This window comes from Vombatus ursinus, unplaced genomic scaffold (assembly GCF_900497805.2).
Source record: "Vombatus ursinus unplaced genomic scaffold, bare-nosed wombat genome assembly UNPS02014798.1, whole genome shotgun sequence".
NCBI classification, from domain to species: Eukaryota; Metazoa; Chordata; class Mammalia; order Diprotodontia; family Vombatidae; genus Vombatus; species Vombatus ursinus.
In genome coordinates this window covers 49951831-49976913 of record NW_020954576.1, presented here as the reverse complement: position 1 = coordinate 49976913, position 25083 = coordinate 49951831, and the positions used below count along the sequence as shown (strand labels likewise).

The 25083-nt window shown below is 42.2% G+C and overlaps 1 protein-coding gene across 1 annotated transcript; it reads right to left on the bottom strand.

Moving 5' to 3' along the window:
- Positions 1 to 1524: 1524 nt before the first annotated feature.
- GOLT1A (golgi transport 1A) lies at positions 1525 to 22081 on the bottom strand. The gene is made up of 5 exons (XM_027871727.1): positions 22007 to 22081; positions 19722 to 19813; positions 13468 to 13646; positions 6289 to 6346; positions 1525 to 1880 (listed from the first exon to the last, which is right to left on the bottom strand). The coding sequence occupies exons 1-5, from the start codon at positions 22029 to 22031 to the stop codon at positions 1842 to 1844; spliced, it is 393 nt and encodes a 130-aa protein (XP_027727528.1). The 5' UTR covers positions 22032 to 22081; the 3' UTR covers positions 1525 to 1841.
- Between the last annotated feature and the right edge of the window lie 3002 nt (positions 22082 to 25083).

The following is a 25083-nucleotide window of genomic DNA, read 5'->3' as shown; positions in this document are numbered from 1 at the left end:
GAGGACCTGGGTTCAAATCCTAGCTTTGCCACTTACTATCTACATGACTTTGGATAAGTCATCTAACATCTTTGGACATCAGTTTTCTCATCTGTAACATGGAGGGGTTGGGTTAGATGACCTCTAAGACCCCTTCCAGCTCTCGTTCTATGGTCCTACGAGAATTCCCACCCTGGGGGAGGGAGGTTGCCTAAAGGAGGGTGCTCAAGGTCTAGGTTTGGCCCCAACATCTCTGCCCAGTGGAAGGCTCATCTATGTAGCCTCCTCCTGGGAGGAGTACACCAGGAGTACCAGTCACAACTGCCCTCGGGATAAAGAGGGACAGGAAAAGATCCTGGAGGACGCCACTAGGGCAGGAGGGTGAAAAGAGGGGTATGGAGAATGGCTCCAGAACTCCTAAGGGGCCCAGATTCAAACTGGTAATTTCCAAGTAGTTTCCCTCCCTGAAACACGTCCCTGTTAATGTCTCCACCAGTGTGAAGGGTGGCTCTCAGGAGGAGGAGGCAGTGCCTGAAACAAGGGAAGGCAATAACCTTGAAAGGTCATCTAGAGAAGCCACATTTGTCCTCCCTCCCTCCAAGGCCAGTCCCGGTGAGAAACATGATAATAACCCGACATCCGCAAAGAACAGCTTCCTTGGATACTTCTCGTCCTCCTAGAGACAAGGGGTGTAATGGGGAGCACTACTGTAGTAAGAAGGCCTGGGTTGGAGCGGTTCTGGTTCTGCCACTAACAATGCATAACAATGGTCACACACTTGGTAAGTATGTGGGTCAGGATTTGAACCCAGGTCTTCCTGACTTCAAGTCTAGTAGCCTACCTACTATACCAGAATGCCTCTCTCTAAAACGATGATCCACATGGATGTGGAGTTCCCATGCTGGGAATTCTTGGAGCTGAAGCAATCACAGTTTCTTAGCATTGCCTGAGTATTATTTTCACCCCATAGAAGGATAATATTGTTGAAAGAATTCACACTCACAGTTTTGCTTTTGTATCTTCTGTCTTTTTGGTGGAAAGGTTAGGGGGATGTGGTCTGGCTTTCTCTATCACACTAGGAGCACCTCGGTGATAGTTATTTTCTCACTCCCATCAAACTGGGGGCTCTTTGAAAACACAGCCTGTATCTGTCCCAAAAGAAGACTGGACGCCTGTCTTCTCCTTTCACTGGATCCTCCCCATCTCTTACCCTTTACACACGTGCCCTCCTGTATACGCACACACACACACACACACACACACACACACACACACACACACACACAAGATTTATTACCCCGCATAGGATTCTATGTCCAGTGGGTGTTCAGTGTCAGGGAGTAAATGATAGCAAAGTTCTTCATTCTAGTAGGCAGGACTGAAGGCTACACAGGGAGAGTAAAGGTTGTAGCACTCGGGGACCAGGAGTGTCATTTATTCATCTGTCTGAGAGGGCATAAGTATAGTCCTGCCTAGAGACAGGGGGTGGACAAATGATCTCCCATAGACCACAAAGACATCAATACTCAGTTCTAGACAGGCAGCTTCTCAATCTGGAAATTTACTTTAAAAGTCTTTCTTTTTGTTGTCCATAAATACAAGGCAGGGATGTGAACCCATTCCAGTCTGATCTCCTTGGGTCTTTGTCCTGGGCCACTCCTTTCTGTTAGGGTATCCATGGGGCTGAGACTTTGCCAGAATTCATATTAAGCCCATTGGTAACTCTAGATTCAATCACTCAGCTCCATCCCTTCAGCCCACCTCCAAGGGAGGACTGGAATTTGTCAAGAAAAGCATGTGGGGGCGATGTCCAATCTTCCCCACGTACAACAGTTCAAGTTCAAGGAGTCCACCTCTGCTGATCAGACCATGGAGCTGGTGCCCTGGAACCTCTGGAACAGCTGTGGGAGCCAAGAATCATTATTCCAGACAATGGCAGAAGAGTCGATTCAATATCCAGGTTATTATCAGGGCTGGCCTCAAGAGTCAGCTGGAATGCTAGGCACAGATGGTGAGGGGCAGAGAGGGACAGAAACCTTGGCTGGGTCAAGGCTGCAGCATTCTCCCTATGCTTCCTGAGCGCTCACTCTCTTCCAGGTGCTACAGAGAAGAGATTGAGTCTAGCTGCTAGATAAACTATATTCTTCTCTTATGAGAAGGAGTATCTGGGATTGTTTTTAGGTGAATTCATATGGGATTGTATGCTATAGAATTTCTTAATTCTGATGAAATATGAGTCGGCTCCCAAACCATAACTCTTATCATTTGTACCCACTCTGTTCTTTCTATCCCTCACTTAAGAGTTTAATTGAATCATGAATGAATGAATGGAGTGAATAAATAAATGTCCTCTTTCCTCACCTTGTGGTTAGTACCAATTCCTCTTGTCAGTCCATACTGTGACTGCCAACCATATTTTCTTTTCTCTCCACTTTGAATAGGAACTTTACGCCTTATATTCTTTAACGTGTGGACATGGAAAAGCCAACTCATAAATCAGGTCAAAGCTACCAGTGTTAACCCATCTCACATCTACCACTTCCAAAGCAGCATCCAATGTGGGTCTAGAAGCCCTTTCTTCTTCTGTCATTGAAACAACACCTGAAACTATACCTCTATCAAGAAACCCTCAGTTTAACTGAAAGAGAGCTGATGGTTTCCCCTCTTCTTACTCAGCCTAAAAATTGAGTTCCCATAGTTATTCTCCCCAGTCTCCTTAACCTTCTTAACCCTGGCCTATAAAAAAGCCCAATTATATGCCAACAAAAATAAAAGTAAATTAAATGGACGAATATTTGCAAAAATACGAAATACCTAGATTAACGGGCCTTTTAGCAGAACATTTAAACAAACCAATCTCAGAAACAGAAATTGAACAACATATAAATCAGTTCCCAAAGGAAAAACAAAACAGGCCTTGACAGAATTATAAGGACTCCATCAAATGCTCAAAGAACAATGAACTGCATTTTTAAATAAATCACTTTCAAAAATATGCATAGAAGCACCTTACCAAACTCCTTCTATGAGATAATTATGACTCTGATCCGCAAATCAGAAAAAGGCAAATCAGAGAGAGAAAACAATTTCTCTACATTCCTAATGAATATTTGTGCAAAAATATTAGCAAAGAAATTAGAATAATTATTTAAAATATTATTCACTACAACCAGGTTAGATTTATGGCAGGAATTAAAGAATGGCTCAATATTAGGAAAACTATTAACATGCTAGACCAAATTAACAGCAAAACCAGTTAAAAATCATGATTATATCAACAAACATTAAAAAATCTTTTACAAAATAGTTATTTGTGTTAAAAACACAAAAAGCAGAAGAATAAAGGGACTGACTTTTCCTTAATGAGATAAGCAGTATCTAATATAAAAGTTAGCACTATTTGTATCAGAAAAACACTAGAAGTCTTTCTAATAAGGGCAGAGGCAAAGCAGAAATATTGTCACTGCTATTATTTTATATAGTTCTATAAATGCTACCTATAGCAATAAGAAAAAGAAAAGAAATCGAGGGAAGAGACAGGCAAAGAGGAGACAAAATCATTTCTATCTGAAAATCATACTATGATAAGAGAATACAGTTAATGAAAAAAATCAACTTATAACATCAGCAAAGTAGCAAAATACAAAATAAACTCACTAATCCTTGGTATTTCTATATATTACTAACAAATACCAGCTGAAGAAGATGAGAAAAAGAAATACATTTAAGATAGCTACAAAATGTACAGAATACCTGGGAATCAAAAACTACAAAACACTATATAAATAACAGAAGACAAATAATTGAAGAGATTTTAATTGTTTCTATAATAAAAATAATGTTACTGCCTAAATTAAATTATGGGTTAATGCCATGTCAATTAAATAATCAAGGAGTTATTTATAGAGCTAGAATAATATCAAACTTAATCTGAAATGACAAAAGGTCATGAATCTAAAGGGAAATCATGAAAAAAAGAAAGATCTCAAACTATTTTGTAAAGCAGTAATAATCAAATTTAATTTGGTTCTGGCTAAAAATAGAAATGTGATCAATGAAACAAATTTGGTGATCAAGACTCAGAAGCAGATGAATATAGCGCAGTGTTTGATAAACCCAAGGACGCTGACTATTGAGGTAAGGTCTTCCTAGCTGACACGAACTGCTGGGAAAACCATAAAGAAATCTGGCAGAAATTAAGTTTAGAACAACATCTTATACCACAATAAGTTCCAAATAGATTTGTGACCTATATATATTTACATAGTAGGTGTTTGGTACTTGGTGCTGAGCATACAAAAATTAAAAAATAATAGAATCCCTGCCGTCAAAGACCTTATACTCTACTGGGGAAAATATAACATATACACAAACAAATATAATAGTAGAGTATAATAAGACAATAGGGCAAAGAGATTCATAATCCTTTAAGGCACTGTTCAACATCCAAACTGGATGCAATTTTATTGGTGGAAATGACCTATTAAAAGATGTGTTACCATCAAATGTGCGTCTGCACAAGAACATGGGACCTCTCCATCTGACTTGCTGGTGAAGCCTTCTATATGCGTTGTCTTCCTGATTAAAATGGAAGCGCTCCTTGAGAATAGGGGTTACCTTTCTTTTCTTTAAGTAGCCATAGTGCTTAGCACAGTGTTTTTTATGTAGTAAGATTTCTAAATAAGATTTTCATTCATTCATATGATGAGGGGAATAATGGAAACTCTAGTAAGTTAGAACCAGATTATGGAAGGCCTTGAATTCCAGGCTAAACTATTTGTTTTTTATTCTATAAAGAATAAAGAGCTATGAGAGATTTTTGAGAAGGGGATTAACCTGCTCATACTTATGGCTTCAAAAAATAGTTTTGGCAATTTCAGATTAGAAAGGGGAGATGCCAGAAGCACAGTAGTTCAGGCAAGAGGTAATGAGGGCCTGAACTAGGTAGTGGCTGAAGGAGTAGAGAGAAGAGAGAGGTTCAAGAGATAGCACATTGAGGTCATGACACATTGCTTGGATCATGTGTTGCCAGAAGAATCCTGGTCTGGATGGTCTACTCCATCTACTTATCTCAGGTCCTGTCATCTGGTCATCCTTGCACCATCTTTCAAGCTGCTCTGGATGTTGGCCCAAAGCTCCAACAAGGGTTGGAGAATCCTCTCTTAGGATTGTAGGGTGATAGGTTTGTCACTGAAAAGCACCCAGAGACCATCTGACCCAGTACCCACATTTTACAGATAAGGAAATTGAAGTTCATAGGGTCAAGTAACTTACCCAAGGTCATAAAGGTAGCAAGTATCAGAGGTAAGATTTGAATGTGGGATCAATGACTAGAGCCAGGTATCTTTTTTACCATACTCTCTCTCTCTCTCTCTCTCTCTCTCTCTCTCTCTCTCTCTCTCTCTTTCTCTCTCTGTGCCTTCTTCTTCTCTTTTCTCTAGAGAGTCAATATGTCATTATGAGGATTGGAGAAGAACAGTGTTGACACCAGAAAGCCCTTGGTGACATAGAAATAACGTTTGCTCTGATTTCAGAGGACCTGGATTTCAATCTTAGCTCTCTAATTTACTACCTGAAGTTTACTCCATCAGCCCCTCTAAGCCTTAGTATCCTCATCTGTAAAAGAAGGGGATTAGACTAGATGATGTCAAAGGTCCTTTCCAGCCCTACACTCTGTTTATTCATGTTTTTTGTTCTGCTGCTTACTATCTGTGTGACCTTTGGCTCGTCCATTATCTTCTCTGGACCTATTTCTCTGAGAATAGTCATACCTGCTCTTGTATCTCAATGTATGGTTAACAATATGTAAAGTAATGTGTAACATGTAAGCTTTAACATCTTTCCCCCTTTCTTTTCTTTAATGACTTCTAACTCTGGCTTGCCTTGCTTAATGAAGATCCTAATTCCATCTCTTTCAGAGGCCACCCCTGACTGATTGGAAGAAAGAGAATGACATTCTTAACGCTACCCTGTAAAAAAGTGAAATTCCCAATTTGCACCATCCACTATCACACAAAAAGAGTTAGGAAGTGCCTTGTTTACTGTTTATGATTCCATTGCCTCCTACATCAGTGAAGTGGCAGGCCCCAGAGGGAAGGGTCACTTTAGTGACCAGTCCAACACTGTATGCAAATTAGAGTTAATTGGTTTCTGGAAAATGTTAAAAGAAGTAATTCCAGGCTCTGGGAGCAGAAGCAGAGGTGGAAGGAGGAGGGATAGGAAGGGGACTTGCTTCTTTGATAATCCACTTCCTTTAGAAAGAATAGCTCTATAGCCTTTCTTGTCCCCTGGCATAGCTGTGAGACTTACCGAACTGAGAAACGGGATGCTGGAGCCTAGGAATCCAAAAGCAACCGGGAAAAAACCTCTAAGAAAGAAGAGAGAAGGGTTAGCGACAACATAGAAGGAGATGGGCTAAGAGTGGAGAGAGCTGTGATATAATGGAAAGAACATCGGATTTGGAGTCTAGAGGAATTGGGGCCAAACTGAAGCTTTGCTCCTTCGCACCTATAAAATGATCCGGTATCTCTGGCACCTTGCCCTCAGCTGTGAAAACGAGTAGGTGCTGGCAATAATGATTCCGTGGAACAAATGATGGAACATTCTCAGTCCTCCTGGCAGAAGAGAGGGGACTACTAAGACTAGATGTTGAATAGATTATCAGGCTTGGTCGTTGTATAGGGTATTTTTTGCTTATCTGTATTTGTTAAAAGGGAGAGTGTAAATCTGGTGGTGGTGTTGGTGGCAGTGGTGATGATAGTGGTGGTAGTGAAGGTGGTGGTGGTGTTAGTGATGGCAGTGGTGGTGGTGATGTTTGTGGTGATGGTGGTGGTGATAGAGGTGGTGACAGAGGTGGTGGCGGCAGTGGTAATGGTGGCAATAGTAGTGCTGGTAGCGATGGTGATGGTGGTAAGGGCTATCTGTACGTACTCCCCTTAAGAAAAGCCACTGACACAGAAACGGAACTTTTTCTACCCAGAGGATGTGTGTAGCCTCCAGACATTGGGCTGGCTTAGGCGTGCAATAGTATTTACAGCTGTACTGATTCTTGGAGAGTATGAAACCACTTTGTCAGAGATTTAAGGTCACAGGACCGTAATTTAGGACTGGAAAGGACCTTCAAAGCCTTCTAGCCCTCATTTTGCAGATGAGGAGAGGTGGCTCGGAGGGGTTAGATGCTTTGCCCAGGACTGCTCAGGTAATAAGCAGCAGAGGGGGATAGAGTTTGGGTCCTCTGATTGCAAACACAGGCCTCTCTCCTTCATACCACTCTGCCTCCCACATAACCCCAACCTCAGACTGCAGCAGACACACTGGTTCCCATGGAAACTAACCCAGGGAGAAAGAGGAAGGAGAAAGAGTCCATTGCTCTAAGCTCCACTCCCTGGCATCTCTTGGGCTTGGCATATGAGGTCCAACGCTTTCTTTTTCACGTCAGCGCCAGGAATCTAGGACTCTCACAAGGGTCAATCTGGGAATTTACAGCCCCATCTCAGCTGGGGGCATCTAGCTTCTGGAGGTGGTGACTTTGCCCACCCCTACCTCCCCTACCTCCTCACCCAAACCTTCTTTCTGTTCCAGCTAGGCCACTTTTCTCCCTGTCCTACAATCCTTAGAAATCACCCCATTCAATCCCCTAATTTGACAGCTGAGAAAACTGCTGCTTGTGGCCTGCGACTGTTGAATGGGTCACTTAAACTCTCCGGGCCTCAGTTTCCTTATCTGTAAGATGAAGGGGCGGGGGTTAAAGGACTTCTAAGATACGTTGTAGCTCAAAAACTATGACTGTATGGGGGACAGGGGTCCAATTCACTATTTTGATCTATTTTACCATTCTATTTACATCTTCACTATATTACACCTATGCTATATAATATAGTTTATTACATAGATATATTCATCTATTTACAATTCACTAAATATGATCTAATTTATGTAGACTCCACATCCTTCCCTTTTCAGAAAAAAAAAATCAGTAGATCTCCCCTCCTTGTATGCTGCAGCACCTTTTCTCCAAGATTCTTCCAAGATCACTGGCTAAAGCTTAGCAACCACATGGTCCATTTCTTTGAGCATCTGTGGATATGGTTTGTCTAGGCCCGATGACTAGTGCTCACTGAGGGCAGCTAGATGCCGGCTAGCCATCAGCTCACTTATGCTGGGTTTGCATTCCTTACTGCCTATTTTTGTGCTATCCTTCCTAGGGCAAAGAAGATTCTCATTTTCAGAGGAAACAGGAAAAAAGAATTAAGTAGTTTAGCTTTCTTATCATTGGCCGTAATTGTCACCCTATCCATTTTAAGAAGTGGTTCTATCTCTTTTTTTGCTCCTCTCTTTACCAATTTATATCTCCCCTTTTACCAATTTATCAATTATAATTTATCAGTTACCAAGTTTGGTTTGAGGAAGGTCTAATTTCTCAAACCCAAATTCTAGTCCTGACTCCCATTCTGCCAACTCTCATTGATATCCATGAGGTTATTAAATGTACTTCCATGTACTAGGCTCCCTCTGAGCAGCTAGGTGGTGCCACAGTGCTAGTCCTTGGTGAAGACTTACCTTCCTGAGTTCAAATCCGGCCACAGACACTTACTAGCTGTGTGACCCCAGCAAGTCACTTAACCCTGTTTGCCTCAGTTTCCTCATATGTAAAATGAGCTGGAAAAAGAAATAGCAAACCACTCCAGTATCTTTGCCAAGAAAATCCCAAACAGGGTCATGAACAGTCTGACACAACTGAACAACTACAGTCTCAAATTCACTCCATTTATTATCTCATACTTTGTGCATTTGTACATAGACACCTAAGGCCATAAGTTTTAATGATATCCCTCTCTTCTTAAAAATTGTATCCTATGATATGGAACTCAAAGTTTTTAAAAACAAATGTTAAAATTTTTTGTTTAGGAGAAGTTAAGTGGCGCAGTGGATAGAGCACTGGCCCTGGAGTCAGGAGGACCTGAATTCAAATCCGGCCTCAGACACTTAACACTTACTAGCTATGGGACCTTGGGCAAGTCACTTAACCCCATTGCCTAGCCAAAAAAAAAAGAAAAGAAACTTTTTATTTATATATAATTGAGAAAAAATAAAATAAAAATTAAATGTAAAAAATATAACCTACAAATCCTCTTTTCTGTTTTCTTCCTATGTTATAGTTGCTATTTTCTATGCTAGCTAGCTTAGCAGATCTTTTCTGGGCAGCATTACCCCTTCCTCCCTTTTCTGCTTAAAGCTCTCTTGATCAGATTTGAAAAACTCTTAGTGAATGCTGTTTTTCATATTAGTCATGTTGTAAAGAAGTATTAGAACCAATGAGAAGAACCATGAGAAAGAAGAAATAAAACAACAAAAGAAAAAGGAGTTCAAATAGTATGCTTCAATTGTGAGGGACTGTCTGATGTTGGCAGCTGCCAGTTGGGTGCTGTGGCATGGGTAAGGTAAGATCTGGGTATTTTGGAAGTCGAGGCAGGGACTGTGGTAGGCAGAGTCGTGTGTACTGGGATGGGCTGGATTCGGAGAAGCCATGAGGCAATTGGGCAATGCTATGAGATAAGCTGGGTGCAAGGAAGTAGCCGAGCCTGAACTCCTGAGGCAAGGGGCGGTGCCACGTGGGAGTGGGATGGCAGAGGACTGAGTTCCCTCTGCTTAGTCCCCTCCCTATATGCAACGTCATCCCCAGATGCCTCTTGTGACCTTCCTGACCTTGTGCAGCACTGACCCAGTCCCCTCCTAAGTCTGACTTCCTAGGTCACGTACTCTTGTCTATGCGTCAATCCCAGATGCCTCCTTCCTGTATCCAATCCTAGCCTCCTACGTCACTCCCTCCCCCTTGGTGTGCTAAACTCAGACAGCCCCTTCCGGTATCTGACCCTACAATCATTGGCTAGTAGCGGGCTGGGGAGGAGGGGCTAAGTAGGTACTTAGGAACAAGCGTGGTCAGAACACACGTGCGCTCTCCCCTGGCTCCTGCTCTGTTGCTCTGGCCTTGCTGCTTGGGCTTGCTATGATGGTTTGCTGTGTTGGCCTCTGAATAAAACTCTGGTGTTGGTGCCTTCCCATGGCTTGTCTCTGTGTGGTGATCCGGCTGAGAACCGAGGACCTAGGCATGGGTAAGACTCTGGCAGAGCACTTCTTTTAAGGGAAGTGGGTACTGGCGCACGACTGGCAGAGGGCCGGCGTGCGGCCCGTATATTCAATCTGCATTCAGACGCTGTAGTTCTTTCTCTGGATGTGGATAGAATTTTCCGTCATGAGTCTTTTGGAGTTGTCTTAGATCCTTGCATTGCTGAGAAGAGCCAAATCTATGAAAGTTAGTCATCGTACAATGTGACTGTTACTGGGTACAGTGCTCTTCTAGTTCTGCTCGCTTCGCTCAGCATCAGTTCATGTAAGTCTTTCCAGGTTTTTCTGAACTCATCCTGCTCATCATTTCTTATAGCACAATAGTATTCCATTACATTCATACACACAACTTGTTCAGCCATTCCCCTCAATTTCCAATTCTTGGTCACCACAAAAAGAGCTGCCATAAATATTTTTGTATGTGCAGGTCCTTTTCCCATTTATATGATCTTTTTGGAATACAGCCCTAGAAGTGCTGGGTCAGAGGGTTAGTGAATGTTTTTTTATTGGTCCTTGTCAGGTGCATGCCATCTCTATCCAAGAACCCAGCATTCCACATCCCATTCTCTGACACTGTCTTCTTCGTCTAGTCTACTGTTCACTTTCCAAAACTGCCTTTTTCTTTTGGAGTTCTTTCCTCCTTTCAAATGGCAACTGGGCCTGGAGGAGAGGGGCTTAGCATAGCACCTGGCACATAGTAGGTAATAAACATGGATTAATTGATTGGGGAACATACTACATGCCCTAAAGTTTCTTTCTTTATTAATTTTTTTGGTCAAGGATTTCATCATCCTTAGCCATACTTTTTAGGATGCCTCTGGTGATCTCATGTGCCCCAAAATCAATCACTAGATTCACATAGAAAGCCTCAGCAGGCTGGTTGTCATATCCTGAATATGTCCTAGAAAAACAGCAGACTCCCTATGTATTCTCATGTTGTCTCCTCTTGTCTTTAATGCAGGACTAGGATCCCAGTAGATGCTTATATTGCTGTTTGGTTGAATGAAGCAACCACCTTGTAGTGGAAAGAGCCCCAAGGACTGGGGGTAAGAAGACATGAGATCTAGTTCCATCTCTGCCTCTAACCATCCGTGACTGTCAGCAACCCGCTTCATCTCTCTGAGCCTCAGCTCTTAGAGATGTAAAAAGGACGTAATAATTCTGCCTTGCTTATCTCATAAGGCTAATGCTGGTAAGAGCTGTTATTTAGAGAGAGCTTTGAAGTTAGCAAAGCAGTGTACATATCCTTTTAAAAGTCCCTTAAGGTTGTTATAAGTAATAAAGGTTTATCATCCCTGTGTTATAGTCAAAGAAACTGAGGCTGAGAAAGTGGTTAAGTGACTTGCCCACGATCATACAGCTCGTGTCAGAGTTTGAACCCAGAGCAATGATCACCTTTACGCTGATGATTCCCAGATCTATAAATCCAGCCCTAGTCTCTCTCCGGAGCTCTAGTCCCACATCAACTGCCTTTGGGACACCTCAAACAGAACATGCCCAAACCAGAACTCAATCTTCCCCTCTTCTGAACTTCCTTGTTACTGCTGAGGGCACCATCATCCTCCCGGTCACCCAGGCTCACTGTGTAAACATCATTCTTTCACCTACCCCATGCATCTGTCAGTCAACAAGCAGTTATTAGGTGCTTACTAAGTACCAAGCACTACGCTAAGTGCTGGGGATGCAAAGAAAGGCAAAAAACACAGTCCCTGCCTCACAGGAGCTCATATTCTAATGGGAGAGACAACATGCAAAACATTTTATGTATAAGATAAATACTATGTAATTGGAAGGTAATTTCAGAGGAAAGGTAATGAGAGGGACTGGGGAAGGATTCCCATAGAAGAGGAATTTGAACTTAGTCTTTTTTTTTTTTTTTTGCTAGGCAATTGAGGTTAAGTGACTTGCCCAGGGTCACACAGCTAGTACACGTTGTGTGTCTGAGATCAGATTTGAACCCAGGTCCTCCTGACTTCAAGGCCGGAGCTCTATCCACTGAGCCATCTAGCTGCCCCAATATTTTTTTTAACTTAGTCTTGAAGGAGATCAGGTAGGCCAGGAGGCAGAGGTGAGGACGTGAGGGACAGGAAGGAGAAATATCCTGAGTTGGGAGACATAGTGTCTTGTGCAAGGAACAGCGAGGAGGCTGGTGTTGCTGGATCATGGACGGGAATAAGAACATTGGAAAGGCAGGAAAGGGGCATCTAGTGAAGGATGTTAGAAGCCAGACAGAGGATTTTATATCTGATCCTGGAGGTGCTAGGGAGCCAGGGGAGGACCTGGCACTCAAGAAATGCTTGTTGACTGGCTGACTCAAAGTTCAGTACTCTATTCAAAGCACTAGGTTGCCTATTTTTGGTATGATCAAATGAGGTAATTATGTAAAAATGCTTTTTTAGCTGCAAAGTAATATGGAGATGCAAGCTATTATTGATTGATTAACTGATTGAAATGGGGATGATTCTTCCACAATTTTGTTGTTGTTGTTCAGTTGTGTCTAACTCTTCATGACCCCATTTGGGATTTTCTAAGTAAAGATACTAGAATGGTTTGCCATTTCCTTCTCCAGCTCATTTTACAGTTGAAGAAACCGAGGCAAACAGGGTTAAGTGACTTTTCCAGGGTGACACACGTAGTAAGTATCTGAAGCCAGATTTGAACTCTGGTCTTCCTGATGCTACCCCCAGCGCTCCAGCCGCCCTACTTTTTATAGTGCCGCACACCAGCTGGTAGTTGTTTTGAGATCCTCAGACATCTCAAGTCTAAGAGAGCCCATTTGTACAGCCTGCCAGACCCCAAACCAAGCTTCTTCCACTTCTCTTGTCATCCTCATCTCCTCTGCACTAGAAATTTAGACTCCATGACAGGGATCACCCTGGACTCAGATAAGTGTCAGTTTTTATCTTCCCAAAACTTCCCTTCAACCTCTTGGCCACCAGCTCCAAACCATGGCGGGTACATCTAGCTCTTTTCTAGGTCCCCTTTTTCTGAGGTCTAGCCGCACTAGAATGTAAGCTCCTTCAGGACAGGGGCTATCTTGTTTTGTACTTGGAATATAGTAAGCACTTAATAAATATTCTGTCATCTATCACTTTCTCTCTGTATGTCTGCCTGCCCTCTCTCTCTCTCTCTGTGACTCTGTCCCTCTGTTTCTCTGTCTCTATCTCTGTCTGTCTCTGCATCTCTGTCTTTTATTTTTGTCTGGTTCTTTCTCTGTATCTCTTTCTGTTTCTGTCTCTGTCTGTGTCTGTGTCTCTCTGTCTCTGTCTGTCTCTCTGTTTCTCTGTCTCTGTCTCTCCCTCTCCCTCTCTCTCACTCTCTCTTTCTCTCTCTCCCAATCCCTGCCAGAAAAGGTCCACTCACCTGAAGAGGTTAATAAAGCCATAAGTCTCCAGGGCCATCCCCAAAAGAGGCCAGCGCAAGAGGACAATTATCACACCACCCAGGAAGAAACTTGTTCCTTTCAGTTTATGCCACTGGAAGAAGAATCCAAAAGTCCTTCTCAAGCCAATGATGAAGGAGAGGCCACATAGGAATAGTATCTGTGGAGAAGAAGAGAGTTACGGAGTGGGGATGAGGACGGAGCATTAAGCTTGAGGACTAGGGCCTTGGCTCAGGGATTATACATGAGGGAGCACATTTTTATCTTCTTAGGGGCAGAGGGAGAAAATACTGGAACGATTGACTCAGGCATGTGGCAAAATCCTAAAAATCTTTAGGAGGAGGGAAAAACTCAGTTGGCCTGGACTGGGTGGGAGGGAAAGACCTTTTTGGAAGCAGGGAAATGCACAAGATGGCATTTGAAGGGTCAATTCTTTTTTTTTTTTTTTTTTTTTTGCTAGGCATGGGGTTAAGTGACTTGCCCAGGGTCACAGAGCTAGTAAGTGTCAAGTGTCTGAGACCGGATTTGAACTCAGGTCCTCCTGACTCCAGGGCCCATGCTCTATCCACTGTGCCACCTAGCTGCCCCTGAAGGGTCAATTCTTAATAACGAATATTTTGGTTTTCTGCGATGTTGTTCTTCCAAAACATTTCCCCAGATAAAATGTGATTGCTCATCACCCTCTCCCTAGGAAACAGGTGGAGATGTTTCTACTCATTTTACAGAAGAGACAGTTGAAACTCAGAAAAGTTAAATGAATTTGCCAAACATCATACAGCAAGTGAGTGGTTGGAAAGTCAGGTCAGACTTTTGGTCCAAGGGAAAGCACATTAGAAGAATGAATTAGATGGTTAGACTTGGAGTCAGAAAGCCCTGATGGGCGTCAGATTCTACCTTGGAAGATTATTAGTCAAATCACTTAACCTCTCTAAGCCTTGGTTTCCCCATCTGTAAAATACATAATAACGCATAATACCTGCCTCCCAAGATTATTGTATGATTCAAATTAGGTATGGTCACTTTGAAGTGTTGCCCTTTTCATATGGAAGAGTTTGGTACAGATAAGAGCAGGAAAAAGTACTGTCATGCAAAGAAAAAAATTTAAATCAATTGGTAAAGGATGGAAGATTATCTCAGTCATAAATGATCGTTTAGATGCCTAAAAGGAAGAGGAAAATAACATTAGTTTAATTAGTTTAAAAATGCCAAATGTGAATAAAGAAAGTATTTTCGAAAGAAATATAAGCAGTTTTGAACAGAAAATGAACTGTGGAGTAAATATGAAGATTTAAATCACCTTGTAAAAGAAGTAGGACAATGATTCATTTGCATTTAATTAGCATGATGGCTTAAAGGGGCAGAGAAAAGATTTTTACTTATTAAAAACTGGGAAAATCTGGATTTTCAAGAATACAAAATGAGATAGAGAACTGTTAGGAACTTTGAGCTACAGAGCATTATAAACCCTCAATCATTTGAAGATTGAAGCGAGTAACACTTTTAAAAATGAGAACTCATGTAACTATTTAGAGGTTTGGGGTATGATTAAATAAGCTTTACTGTTTTCGTAGTGAAAATCTGATGAGTTGTTGCATTTTAAGTGAAAAATGAGTTACCGAGTAAAGGAAACTGTGATTGATGCTATTGAAAGATAAAGGAGATAGGATATAGGAGGCTGTAGCTAATGAGGGAAAAATCTGAAGATTGAAGAAAAAGACAGAAATCAAAACCAGCTTTGTATGGACAAGAGCAGAGTCAGACAGCAGTCAGGTGACAGAAGGCTTAAAAGAGGAATTCAACCTTATTGGGAAAAAAGATCCAGTTCTAGATATCGTTCTTCAATATCCTCTACAACTTCAGAGGGGTGAAGCCTCTCCTAAGCCCCTGTTCTCCTTTACTGACCCCCCTCTCTGGATTGAGAGGAGGAGCAAAAAGAAGAAAGAGGCTTTGGAGCTACAAAAAAACCCAGAGGTGCTGGGACTATGCAGAATTCTGGTGGGTGAAGAGCTGGCTAGTTTGGTTTGCCTTGCCAAGAGAGTCAATATCATTTGTTTGCTGTCGTGCTCTTTTCTGATCAGATCCTGGTGAGTGAATAACTGGCTGGGCTAAACTGGCCTACATAGTCCAGAGACAGCTAGTGATGAGTTTTGCAGTTCTCTCACTTAAATGAAAAACTGCTCCAAAGGAAAAACTGTCCAAATTAAGTGGTAACACTTTCTCAACATCCTTTTAAAGGTGATTCTAATTTTAAAGAGCTTGTTAATGATACTTTGGTTCAAAGAAGACATGAGACCAGCAGACAAGCAGTTACCAAAGTAAGCTTAAAGTCCCGAATTGTGAGTTATCCCAAGTACATAGGCTTTCCTCCCTCGTGTGTTTCCCTGCCACGTTGCTATAAGTGTATGTGCCCATTCTTTTCCACAGATGTTGAGTACATTTGTGGAATAATGTGAACCAGGTTCATATGTGGTTTGTGATATATTTTGTTTTTCATGCATTATGTTTAATATATGATTACCTGCGGTACCATTATTATTTCTTTGCCTTATTGCTAAGTAAATCGTTATGTTTAAGATCAGTGTCATTATTATCTAAGTGTCTAAGAGTGGCTGGTTTGTGTGAAGGGAAATGCCTCAGGAGGGATTGGAGAGATAAAGTCATGAGTAGGGGGATAGTATTATTCCTCAACAGGACCCTGAGAGATTTTGAGTGTCAATGCAAAGTGAGAGAACTTAGAGAACCTAGACCTGCCAGTGTTAGAGCAGATTGGAGTAATGAAGCCAGCACAGAGTGAGAAAACATCCTTCCACATGACCACGTCAAAGGTATGAGGCTTTACTGAGTGGATGGAGGGATATCCCATTAATATCCATGGATAAAGCACTTTGAAAACTTTAAAGTCCTCTATACATTTTAGTTCTTATTATTAATAAATGCAATAACATTAATAAGTGTAAACATGTAGTGGTATTGTGAGAAAAGCATAGGAGACCTGGCTTCTAGTCTTAGTTCTCACACTTATTAGCTGTGTGACTTTGGACCAGTTACTTTTGTCTTTCTGGGTATCTGTTTCTTCATGTGTCAAGAGAGGATAGTAAACCTTTCACTACCTATCTCATATTTTTATTGTAAGGAGAGTGATATATAAATAATTACTATAGAAATCTGAGTTGCAGTATTTTTATTAGTGGGGACCATGATGATAACTGTCTCTAGATATATGAAAGGCATCTCTTGGAAGAGGGATTAGACCCTCAGGGTGAGTGAAAGTAGCAGAGAAGCCGATTTTGATGCTATTAAGCATCCTAATAATTAGCACTGTCCTCAGAGTAGAATGAGCTACCTCAAGAGGCATCGAGTTTCCCATCCTGCTCTATCATGAAGCAACTAGACGGTATAGTGGATAGAGCAGGGGACCTGGACTCAGGAAGACCTGTGTTCAAATCCAGACTTAGGTACTTCTTAGCTGTGTGTTCCTGGGTAGGTCATTTAATGTCCATCTACCTCTGTTTCCTGGTCTGTAAAACGGGGATAATAATAGCACCCACCTTCCAGGAGTGCTGTGAGGATAAAATGTGTAAAGTGCTAAGCAAACCTTAAAGCTCTATGTAAATACTCGCAATTATTATCCTCAGAGGTCTTCAAGTAGAAGTTGGATGACCTCTTGTGGGGGATATTATAGCGGAGATTTCCTGTTCAGGTACAAGTTGGACTAAATTATCTCTGATCTCCCATTCCATTCTGGGGTCCTATAATTCTAGTATTTGTCTATTCCACTCATTGTCCCTGTCCTTACCACCTTCTGGATCCCATCCTCAGTCTCTACAGCCTAACAAGTTATTTCCTTGGAAGGTTCAGTGGAGGTCAGATCCTGAAGAGACATGTTAAACCAAATCAAACATTCGTTAAGCACCTACTATGTGCAAAATCACCATCCTAATCTCTACGGATGCTGCTCTCTGTGCTAATAGCCCCTGCCCCCAGTGGATAATAATCCTTGAAGATTAATCTGCAACCTCTCTCTGGTTGATAAGTTTTAGGAAGCTGCCAGGGCCGTGGAGAAGGTAAGTGGCTTTGCACAGGATAACAGGCCCTGTAAATGTTAGAAGGGAAATGCCAAGCCCGGTTTTACTAACTCCACACCCAGCACCACATCGGTTCAGCCACTCTGCCTCACTGAATAAGGATAACTCTCTGTATGATGTTTTAAAGTTTGCAAAGATCTTTAACTCATCTGATCCTCATACCAACCTTGGGTATTAGAGATAAATCATAGGTAAGGAAATAATAATAATAAATACTAAAATTATAATAATAATTAGTATTTATATAGCACTTTAAGGTTTGCAAAGCACATTCCATATCTTAACACATTTGATTCTTTCAATAACCTGTGAGGTAGGTGCTACTATTATCCCCATTTTACAGATGAAGAAACTGAGGCACGAAGAGACTAAGTGACATACTCAGAGTCAAACAGCTAGTGAGTGTCTAAGGTGGGATATGAACCTAAATCTAGCACTTTGTCTACTATTTCACACTGCCTCAGTGAGGAGTAGGATGTTGGACCCTGGGCTGGGGGACTTGGGTCCTGATTTTGTCAAGGGTACCACTTTTATTCCAGTCACCCAAGTACATAACCTAGGAGCCATCCAGGCATATGCTGGAAACCAGCTCTAACCAAGCTAATTATTAAATTTTCAGTGAGCATTCACAGCTTGGAAATGGGCAAAAGCTACAAATTGGGACTTGATTTATTGTTTTACTGATTGTTTAAACTTAAGAAAGTGAAGGAAATGTTAATAATGCAAATTAAATTTTAGAGTGTGTCGTGAGTACAGGGTTGTTGTTGATGTTGTTTGGACAGCTGGTTGTTAAACATTTACCAGCATATTGCTGGAGCATCCTCAACTCTTTCCAGTCTCTCACTCCCTCCGTCCTGTCAGCTGCCATGTTAATTCTACCCTTGGATCTATGCCTTTCTCTCCACTCATACCACAACTTGAACCCAGACTATTATCAAGCACCTCCAAATTGTTCTCCCTGTACTCCCAATCTGTCTGCTCTCCAATCTATCTGGCACAGAGCTGCCAAATTCATTTTCCTAAAGCACAGGGGTGGGGCAGACAGGTGGCACAGTGGATAGAGCACAGGCTCTGGAGTCAGGAGGATCTGAGTTCAAATCCAGCCTCAGGCATTTACTAGCTATGTGACCCTGAGCAAGTCACTTAACCCCGATTGCCTCCAAAAAAAAAATAAAACACAGGGGTGATCATATCATTCCCTCTCTGATCCCCCCAAATCTAGCTATTCCTTATTGCTTCTAGGAATACACTCCCTGTCTGACACTGAAAACCCTTTACTATCTGATCCCAAACCTGTATTTCCAGATTGATTTCATTTAATTCCCCACCTCACACACACAGTATACATTTCAGCCAGACTGGTGTATTTGCTCAGTTTCCTGTACGTGACCGTCCATCTCCTGCCTATACTTTTTCTCAGTCTGTCCTTTATTCCTGGAATACTCTCCCTCCTCACTTCCACTCTTTGGAATCCTTTGCTCCCCTTTCAAGGCTCAGCTCAAATGTCACCTTCTTCAAGAGGTCTTTTCTGATTCCCCTAGTTGTTAGGGGAATCACCCTACAGCTTTGTTATTTAGTTTGTATCCACGATAAATTTGGGGCAGCTAGGTGGTACAGTGGATAGAGTGCTGGCCCTAGAGTCAGAAGGATTTATCTTCCTGAGTTCAAATCCATCCTTAGATACTCACTAGCTATGTGACCACTTCAAGTTACTTAAACCTGTTTGCCTCAGTTTCCTTATTTATAAAAAAAGCTAGAAGAGGAAATGGCAAGCCATTCCAGTATCTTTGCCAAGAAAACCCCAAATGGAGTCACAAAGAGTTGGACACAATGGAAAAACAACTAAACAACAAAATGATGTATTTACTTATCTACATGAATGTATTTATTTCCCCAGCAGAATGTAAGATCCTTGAGGGCAGGGATTTCCTTCATTTTGTATGTGTATCCTCTCTTTCTAACTCAGTGCCTGAAGCATAGAATGCACTGAATAAGCACTTGATGATTGACTGACTGGTTGATTGATGTCTCTTTGACAGTAGCAATAGACCAGCAGATTCATGTTCATGGTTCTTGGAAAGGAAACTGGGTAGGTGTGAAGAGATCTTCTTGGGAGGATTAGGGAGGGCAAGTGGAGAAGGGTGACTCACATTTCCGAAGGCTATAAGCACGGAGTCAAAGTACAAGAGGATCCCAAAGAAGATGAAGAAGATGCCAAAGCCCATGGTACCCATGCCAATTTCTGCAAACAAGAACACGACAGATGGGATGGAAGAAGATGGTCAGGACAAGCAAAACATCCAGTTCCAGGAGTCCAGGACACAAGGCAAAGTGTCCAGGGGGTTGAGTCACTGCTGCTACCTCTCTAGGCTTTTTTCTCCAACTGTACAAAAGGTTCAAGGCAAGACATTCCCTCTCCCTTCAAAAGGTTTGAAAATTGCATTCCCTTATCAATTACTTTCCAGAGAGGCATTGGGCTTTTACATCTACAAGTTGATTTATTTCAAAATTAATGTTGATCTGGGTGTAACCCAAGTCTCAAAACCCAGTTGTTTGGTGGAGATTGATGAAGCACCCTCACCTATGTGAGGGGGGGCAGAGTTGTCGAGAATGGGAGAAGAACCTCAAGATCTTTCTTTTCTTAGGGCATAAATATACATATATATATAGTTATTTCTATTTATATATACTTATATAAATACACTTATTTATGTTTATATATAGTTACTTGTATTTACATGTGGTTATACATAGTTATTTATATTTATATGTAGTTATTTATATTTTTATTTATTTGTTCATTCAGTTTTTTAAAAGTCATATTAGGAGTTATCCCATGTTGTACTTCATTCTATGCCATTTCTTTGATAGCTGCCAGAACCTTGCCTAACCCTTGTCCTAGCTTTGCAAGGCAGGTTCCCCCATCAAGCCCTGGACAAATACTCATTGCCCTGCTAGAGGATAGCCAGTCATACCCTGGTTCAGCTGGATCTCGGGAATGAAGAGTTAAGATAAGGCCAATCATGAAACCTCCACCGACTGCTGCTCCCCACAAAAGTCAGAGTTGGGGTGGAGATTCTAAGTGGGAGATGCCATAAGGGTCCTCAGGATAGGCTAGATGCCTATTACAGTTTGTTAGGGGAAAGAAGAGATGGGGATGTGGGAAGACGTCCGGCTCATTAGTCTACTTCAGACTTGTTGGTCACCCGTCTTGTGTCGTGAAGATGCTGAATGATTAAGTAGGATACTCTAACTATACGATACCCAGGGGCGTGTTGGTATTGACTCCCCACAAACTTCTAATGCCTTCTTGCTTTGGATTACATTCATCTATTCCAAGGATTCTTAATCTGAGGTCCATAACTCTTTTTTTTTTTTTAAATTTTGATAACTACATTTCAATAGGATTGGTTTCCTTTGTAATCCTCTGTATTTAAAAACATGATTCAGGGAAAGGGGTCCATTGGCTTCTCCAGACTGCCAAAGAGGGGCACGACACACAAAAGGTTAGGGATGCCTGTTCTACTCTGTATATATCTTGAACGTGTCTTGTCACTGACCTGATGACTACACACGTTAGGTTGTGAGCCTCTTGTGGGAGAGGACTGCTTACGTCTTTCTTTGTATCCCCAGTGCTTCACACCATGCCTGGCATACAATAAGCACTTAATAGGTGTCTATTGCCAGACTGACTGACTCTGTTCAACATTTTATCCACTATTCTATGCTACAGCTAAGTGGTTCAGTGGATAGAGTGCTGGACCTGGAGCCAAAAAGACCTGAGTTCAAATTTGACCTTAGACACTTAGTAGTTGTGTGACCCTGGGCAAGTCACTTAACCATTCTTGTCTTAATCTACTGGAGAAGGAAATGGCAGATCACTCTAGTATCTTTGCCAAGAAAACCCCATGGACAGTGTAGGTGTGCTGTGGTCCGTGGAGTCACAAAGAGTCAGACATGGCTGAACAACAATAAAAATGCTGCCTGTTTTTGTGTGATCGAATGGGATAATGTATTTGGATGTGATGCTTAATATACTCCACACTTTTCTCTGCCCCACACGACAGGCTCCCGTGTCCTAGCCCTCCCACTAAGCATTCAAGGATGAGCTTTGATCTAGACCCTTGGTGCCAGCCTAAAGATTACTGACAGCCATAAGTCTAAGCCAAGGGATGGATGGGGAGGGCCCCTTTCCCTCTGAAAGCACAAATGCCAGGCTCAGCCCAAGTCACCGAAGCCTCCCATATGCCAACACAGCAGCCTCTTGCTTCTCAGCTCCAGAGGTCAGAGTGATTACAATTTGCCTGCCTCCACCCCACGTCCCAGGTGGAGGTCGTGAGGAAGGGTGTCAGCTTCTGCTCATGAACCAAAGGCTTCTCTCCCACGGCCCCACCTACCCCTTTCCCCTGCCTCTAGCATCCCGTCCCTTACTCACTCTGCCATTCAGAGGTGGAGATCATGGCTATAACCTATGAGGGAAGTCCTTGGAGACAGTCGCCCTGGGAGCCAGTGAGTGGTAGGAAGCCTAGAGCTGCCTACACATGCTGTTGGAAGAGTGAACCTTGGCAAGGTTGTGAAATCCCTTCCTGAACAAATCATTAACTTCCAAGCCAGGAGAAGGCCACTTAAAGGCACAGTCTCCATCCTCCAGCCTCTTCCCAAAGAGTCCCTTCCACAGACAACCCCACCCCACCATATCCCCAAAGGCCTTGCCTTAGGGCACACAAATTAAGAATCTTTCAATCTTTCAGTAGGACAGAAACAGCTGGGTTTAGCACCTAGTTAGCAAAGAACAGTCAGTTCAAATAGGATGTAAGTGATTAGTTCCTTGGGCTCCCCAGCCCCAGCATCAGCCTCCCCAGCAGTGACCAATTCATCCCAGGTGCTAAAATGACTGGTTAACAGCTCTGTCAGGACCTGCCTGGATCAAGCAGGGTTCGGCAGACAAACAACACTCAAGTTTATGGTCCCCCATGGGCCCTTGTCCCCTCCTCAAAGAGACTGGATTCTTCTTTCTCTCCCCTCACTCATACTCACTCATAGTCACAATTCCTCAATTTCTCCCGACTCTCAACCACTTGAATCCTTCCTGGGTCTACAATGTCCCTGATATGGGTGCTTCCCCTCCTGATGCTGATCCCAACCTCTGCACATTTCAGTAAGATGGCACCCACAATTTGTTGTGGCCTTAAATGTTCATCAGCCTTCTGCGGATGAGTATCTCCATATTTACCTAGATTGATCTTAACTCACACACAACTGACCTGCAGTGACCCACTGACCCTGGGTAAGTCACTTAACCATGTTAACACATGAAGTTTTTCTAGCTAGGTAGGCCCCACCAGAGTTTGGGCTCCATTGGCATGGACTTCAAGAAGCCAGGGTCACCACCCTGAATAATCTAGCCCTCTTCATTAGGGGTGAAAGTAAACCTTGGGCTATAAACCTGGGATGCTTTGAGGGAGTTCAAAGCGATATATGTGGTACAATGGAAAGGGCTGGATTGAACCGAGAGGACCTGGGTTCAAATGCTGGCTCGGCCATCAAGCACCTATGTAATGATCACGGTCAAGACACAACCTCAGTTTCTTTATCTGTAAAATGAGCTGGAGAAGGAAATGGCAAACTGCTCCAGTATCTTTGCCAAGAAAATCACGAAGAATGAGACATGCCTAAACAACAAAAATTGTCCCTATTCTCTAATTCCATGGCAGCAGCAGAGTTTGGGACGTGGGATTCCCCCATTCATCCCTCCCTCTGGACCATAACCGTTTCTCCCTCTTCTGCTAGGAATAGCCGAATGTCTCAGAGCTGGTTGTGCATTCCTCATTTCTCCCCTCCCAGACCTCAGCTGGTCAGATTGGGCCTTGGATACAGTGACATCTAGTGCACAAGAAAACCTCATTCCACCATCCTTCTCCTTCCCTAGTCTCCATCTCTTGCCTAGGCTCTCATAAAAAGGTCAGCCCTCAGGCCTTCTGTTAGGGTCAGAATTCTGGTGGCAAATTCATCTGAGAAAGTCTCTCATCTGATCTTGTATCTGTGGATCACTCTTTTGGGGGACCTAGCAAGGCACCTCAGTTTGTACTTTATTAATCACAATAGCATCCCCACCTCCTGCAAAAGGGTTCAGACTTTTTAAGGAGAGTCAGGATACTCTCCCCTTTCAAAAGTGAGAGAGCAATCTTCTTCCCATCTGCCCCTCAAGGTAGAAACAAAGGAAAAGATCCAGACCTGGAAGAAGACCGACCTTGGGATCAAGTCTGACCCTTGAGGGGACACAGCTTTTGACTGTGGGGGAAAGACATGGAGAGGTCACAGGCTGACCAAGAGATTCAGGCCTGAGGGCAAAAAATGGATTTTTTAATTCTCTTCCTTGAGTAGCTAAAATACCCAGTACTTTCTTTTAGGTCCTTGTTTATGGGCACAAATAATAGGATTACCGTAATGACGGATATTTCCTTTTAAAAATTTTTTTATTAATTTATTTTGATTTATCAACAATCACTTCCACAAGCTTTTGAGTTTTAAATTTTTCTCCCTCTCTCTCCCCACCTCTAAGATGGTATGCAATCTGATATAGGCTATACATATACATTTCTATTAAACATATTTTCACATCAGTGATTTGTAAGGAAGAATTAGAACCAAAAGGTGGAACCATAGGAAAGAGGAAATAAAACAAAACAGAAGAAAAAATTAGCAAACAGTATGATTTGATCTGCATTCAAACTCCATAGTTCTTTCTCTGGATGTGGATAGCATTTTCCATAATGAGACCTTTGGAGATATCTTAGACACTTGCATTACTGCGAAGGGCTAAGTCTATCAACATTAGTCATCGCACAACATGGCTGTTACTGTGTACAATGTTCTCCTGGTTCTGCTCACTTCACTCAGCATCAGACCATACAAGTCTTTCCAGGTTTTTCTGAAGTCTGCCTGTTCATCATTTCTTATAGCACAATAGTATTCCATTACATTCATATACCACAACTTGTTCAGCCATTCCCCAATGGATGGGCATCCTCTCAATTTCCAATTCTTTGCCACCACAAAAAGGGCTGCTATAAATATTTTTGTACATGTAGGTCCTTTTCCCATATTTATGATCTCTTTGGGATACAGCCCTAGAAGTGCTATTGCTGGGTCAAAGGGTATGCACATTTTTATAGCCCTTTGGGCATAGTTACAAATTGCTCTCCAAAATGGTTGGATCATTTTTCACAACTCTACCAACAATGCATTAGTGTTCCAATTTTCCCACATCTTCTCCAATATTTATCATTTTCCTGTTTTGTCATGTTGGTCAATCTGATAGTGGTACATCAGAGCTGTTTTGATTTGCATTTCTCTAACCAATAGTTATTTAGAGCATTTTTTTCATATGACTATAGATGACTTTAATTTCTTCATCTGAGAACTGTCTGTTCCTATCCTTTGCCCATTTATCAATTGGGGAATGGCTTGTATTCTTATAAATTTGACTTAATTCTCCATATATTTTAGAAA

Excerpts from the sequence above, each read along its gene's own strand:
- GOLT1A (XM_027871727.1), bottom strand. The coding sequence starts at position 22,031 with ATGATCTCCACCTCTGAATGGCAGA. Across the intron at positions 6,347-13,467 it reads GGCTTTATTAACCTCTTCAG|AGGTTTTTTCCCGGTTGCTT; the intron begins GTGAGTGGACCT and ends CTTCTTTCTTAG. Across the intron at positions 1,881-6,288 it reads GCATCCCGTTTCTCAGTTCG|CTGTTCCAGAGGTTCCAGGG; the intron begins GTAAGTCTCACA and ends TGGCTCCCACAG.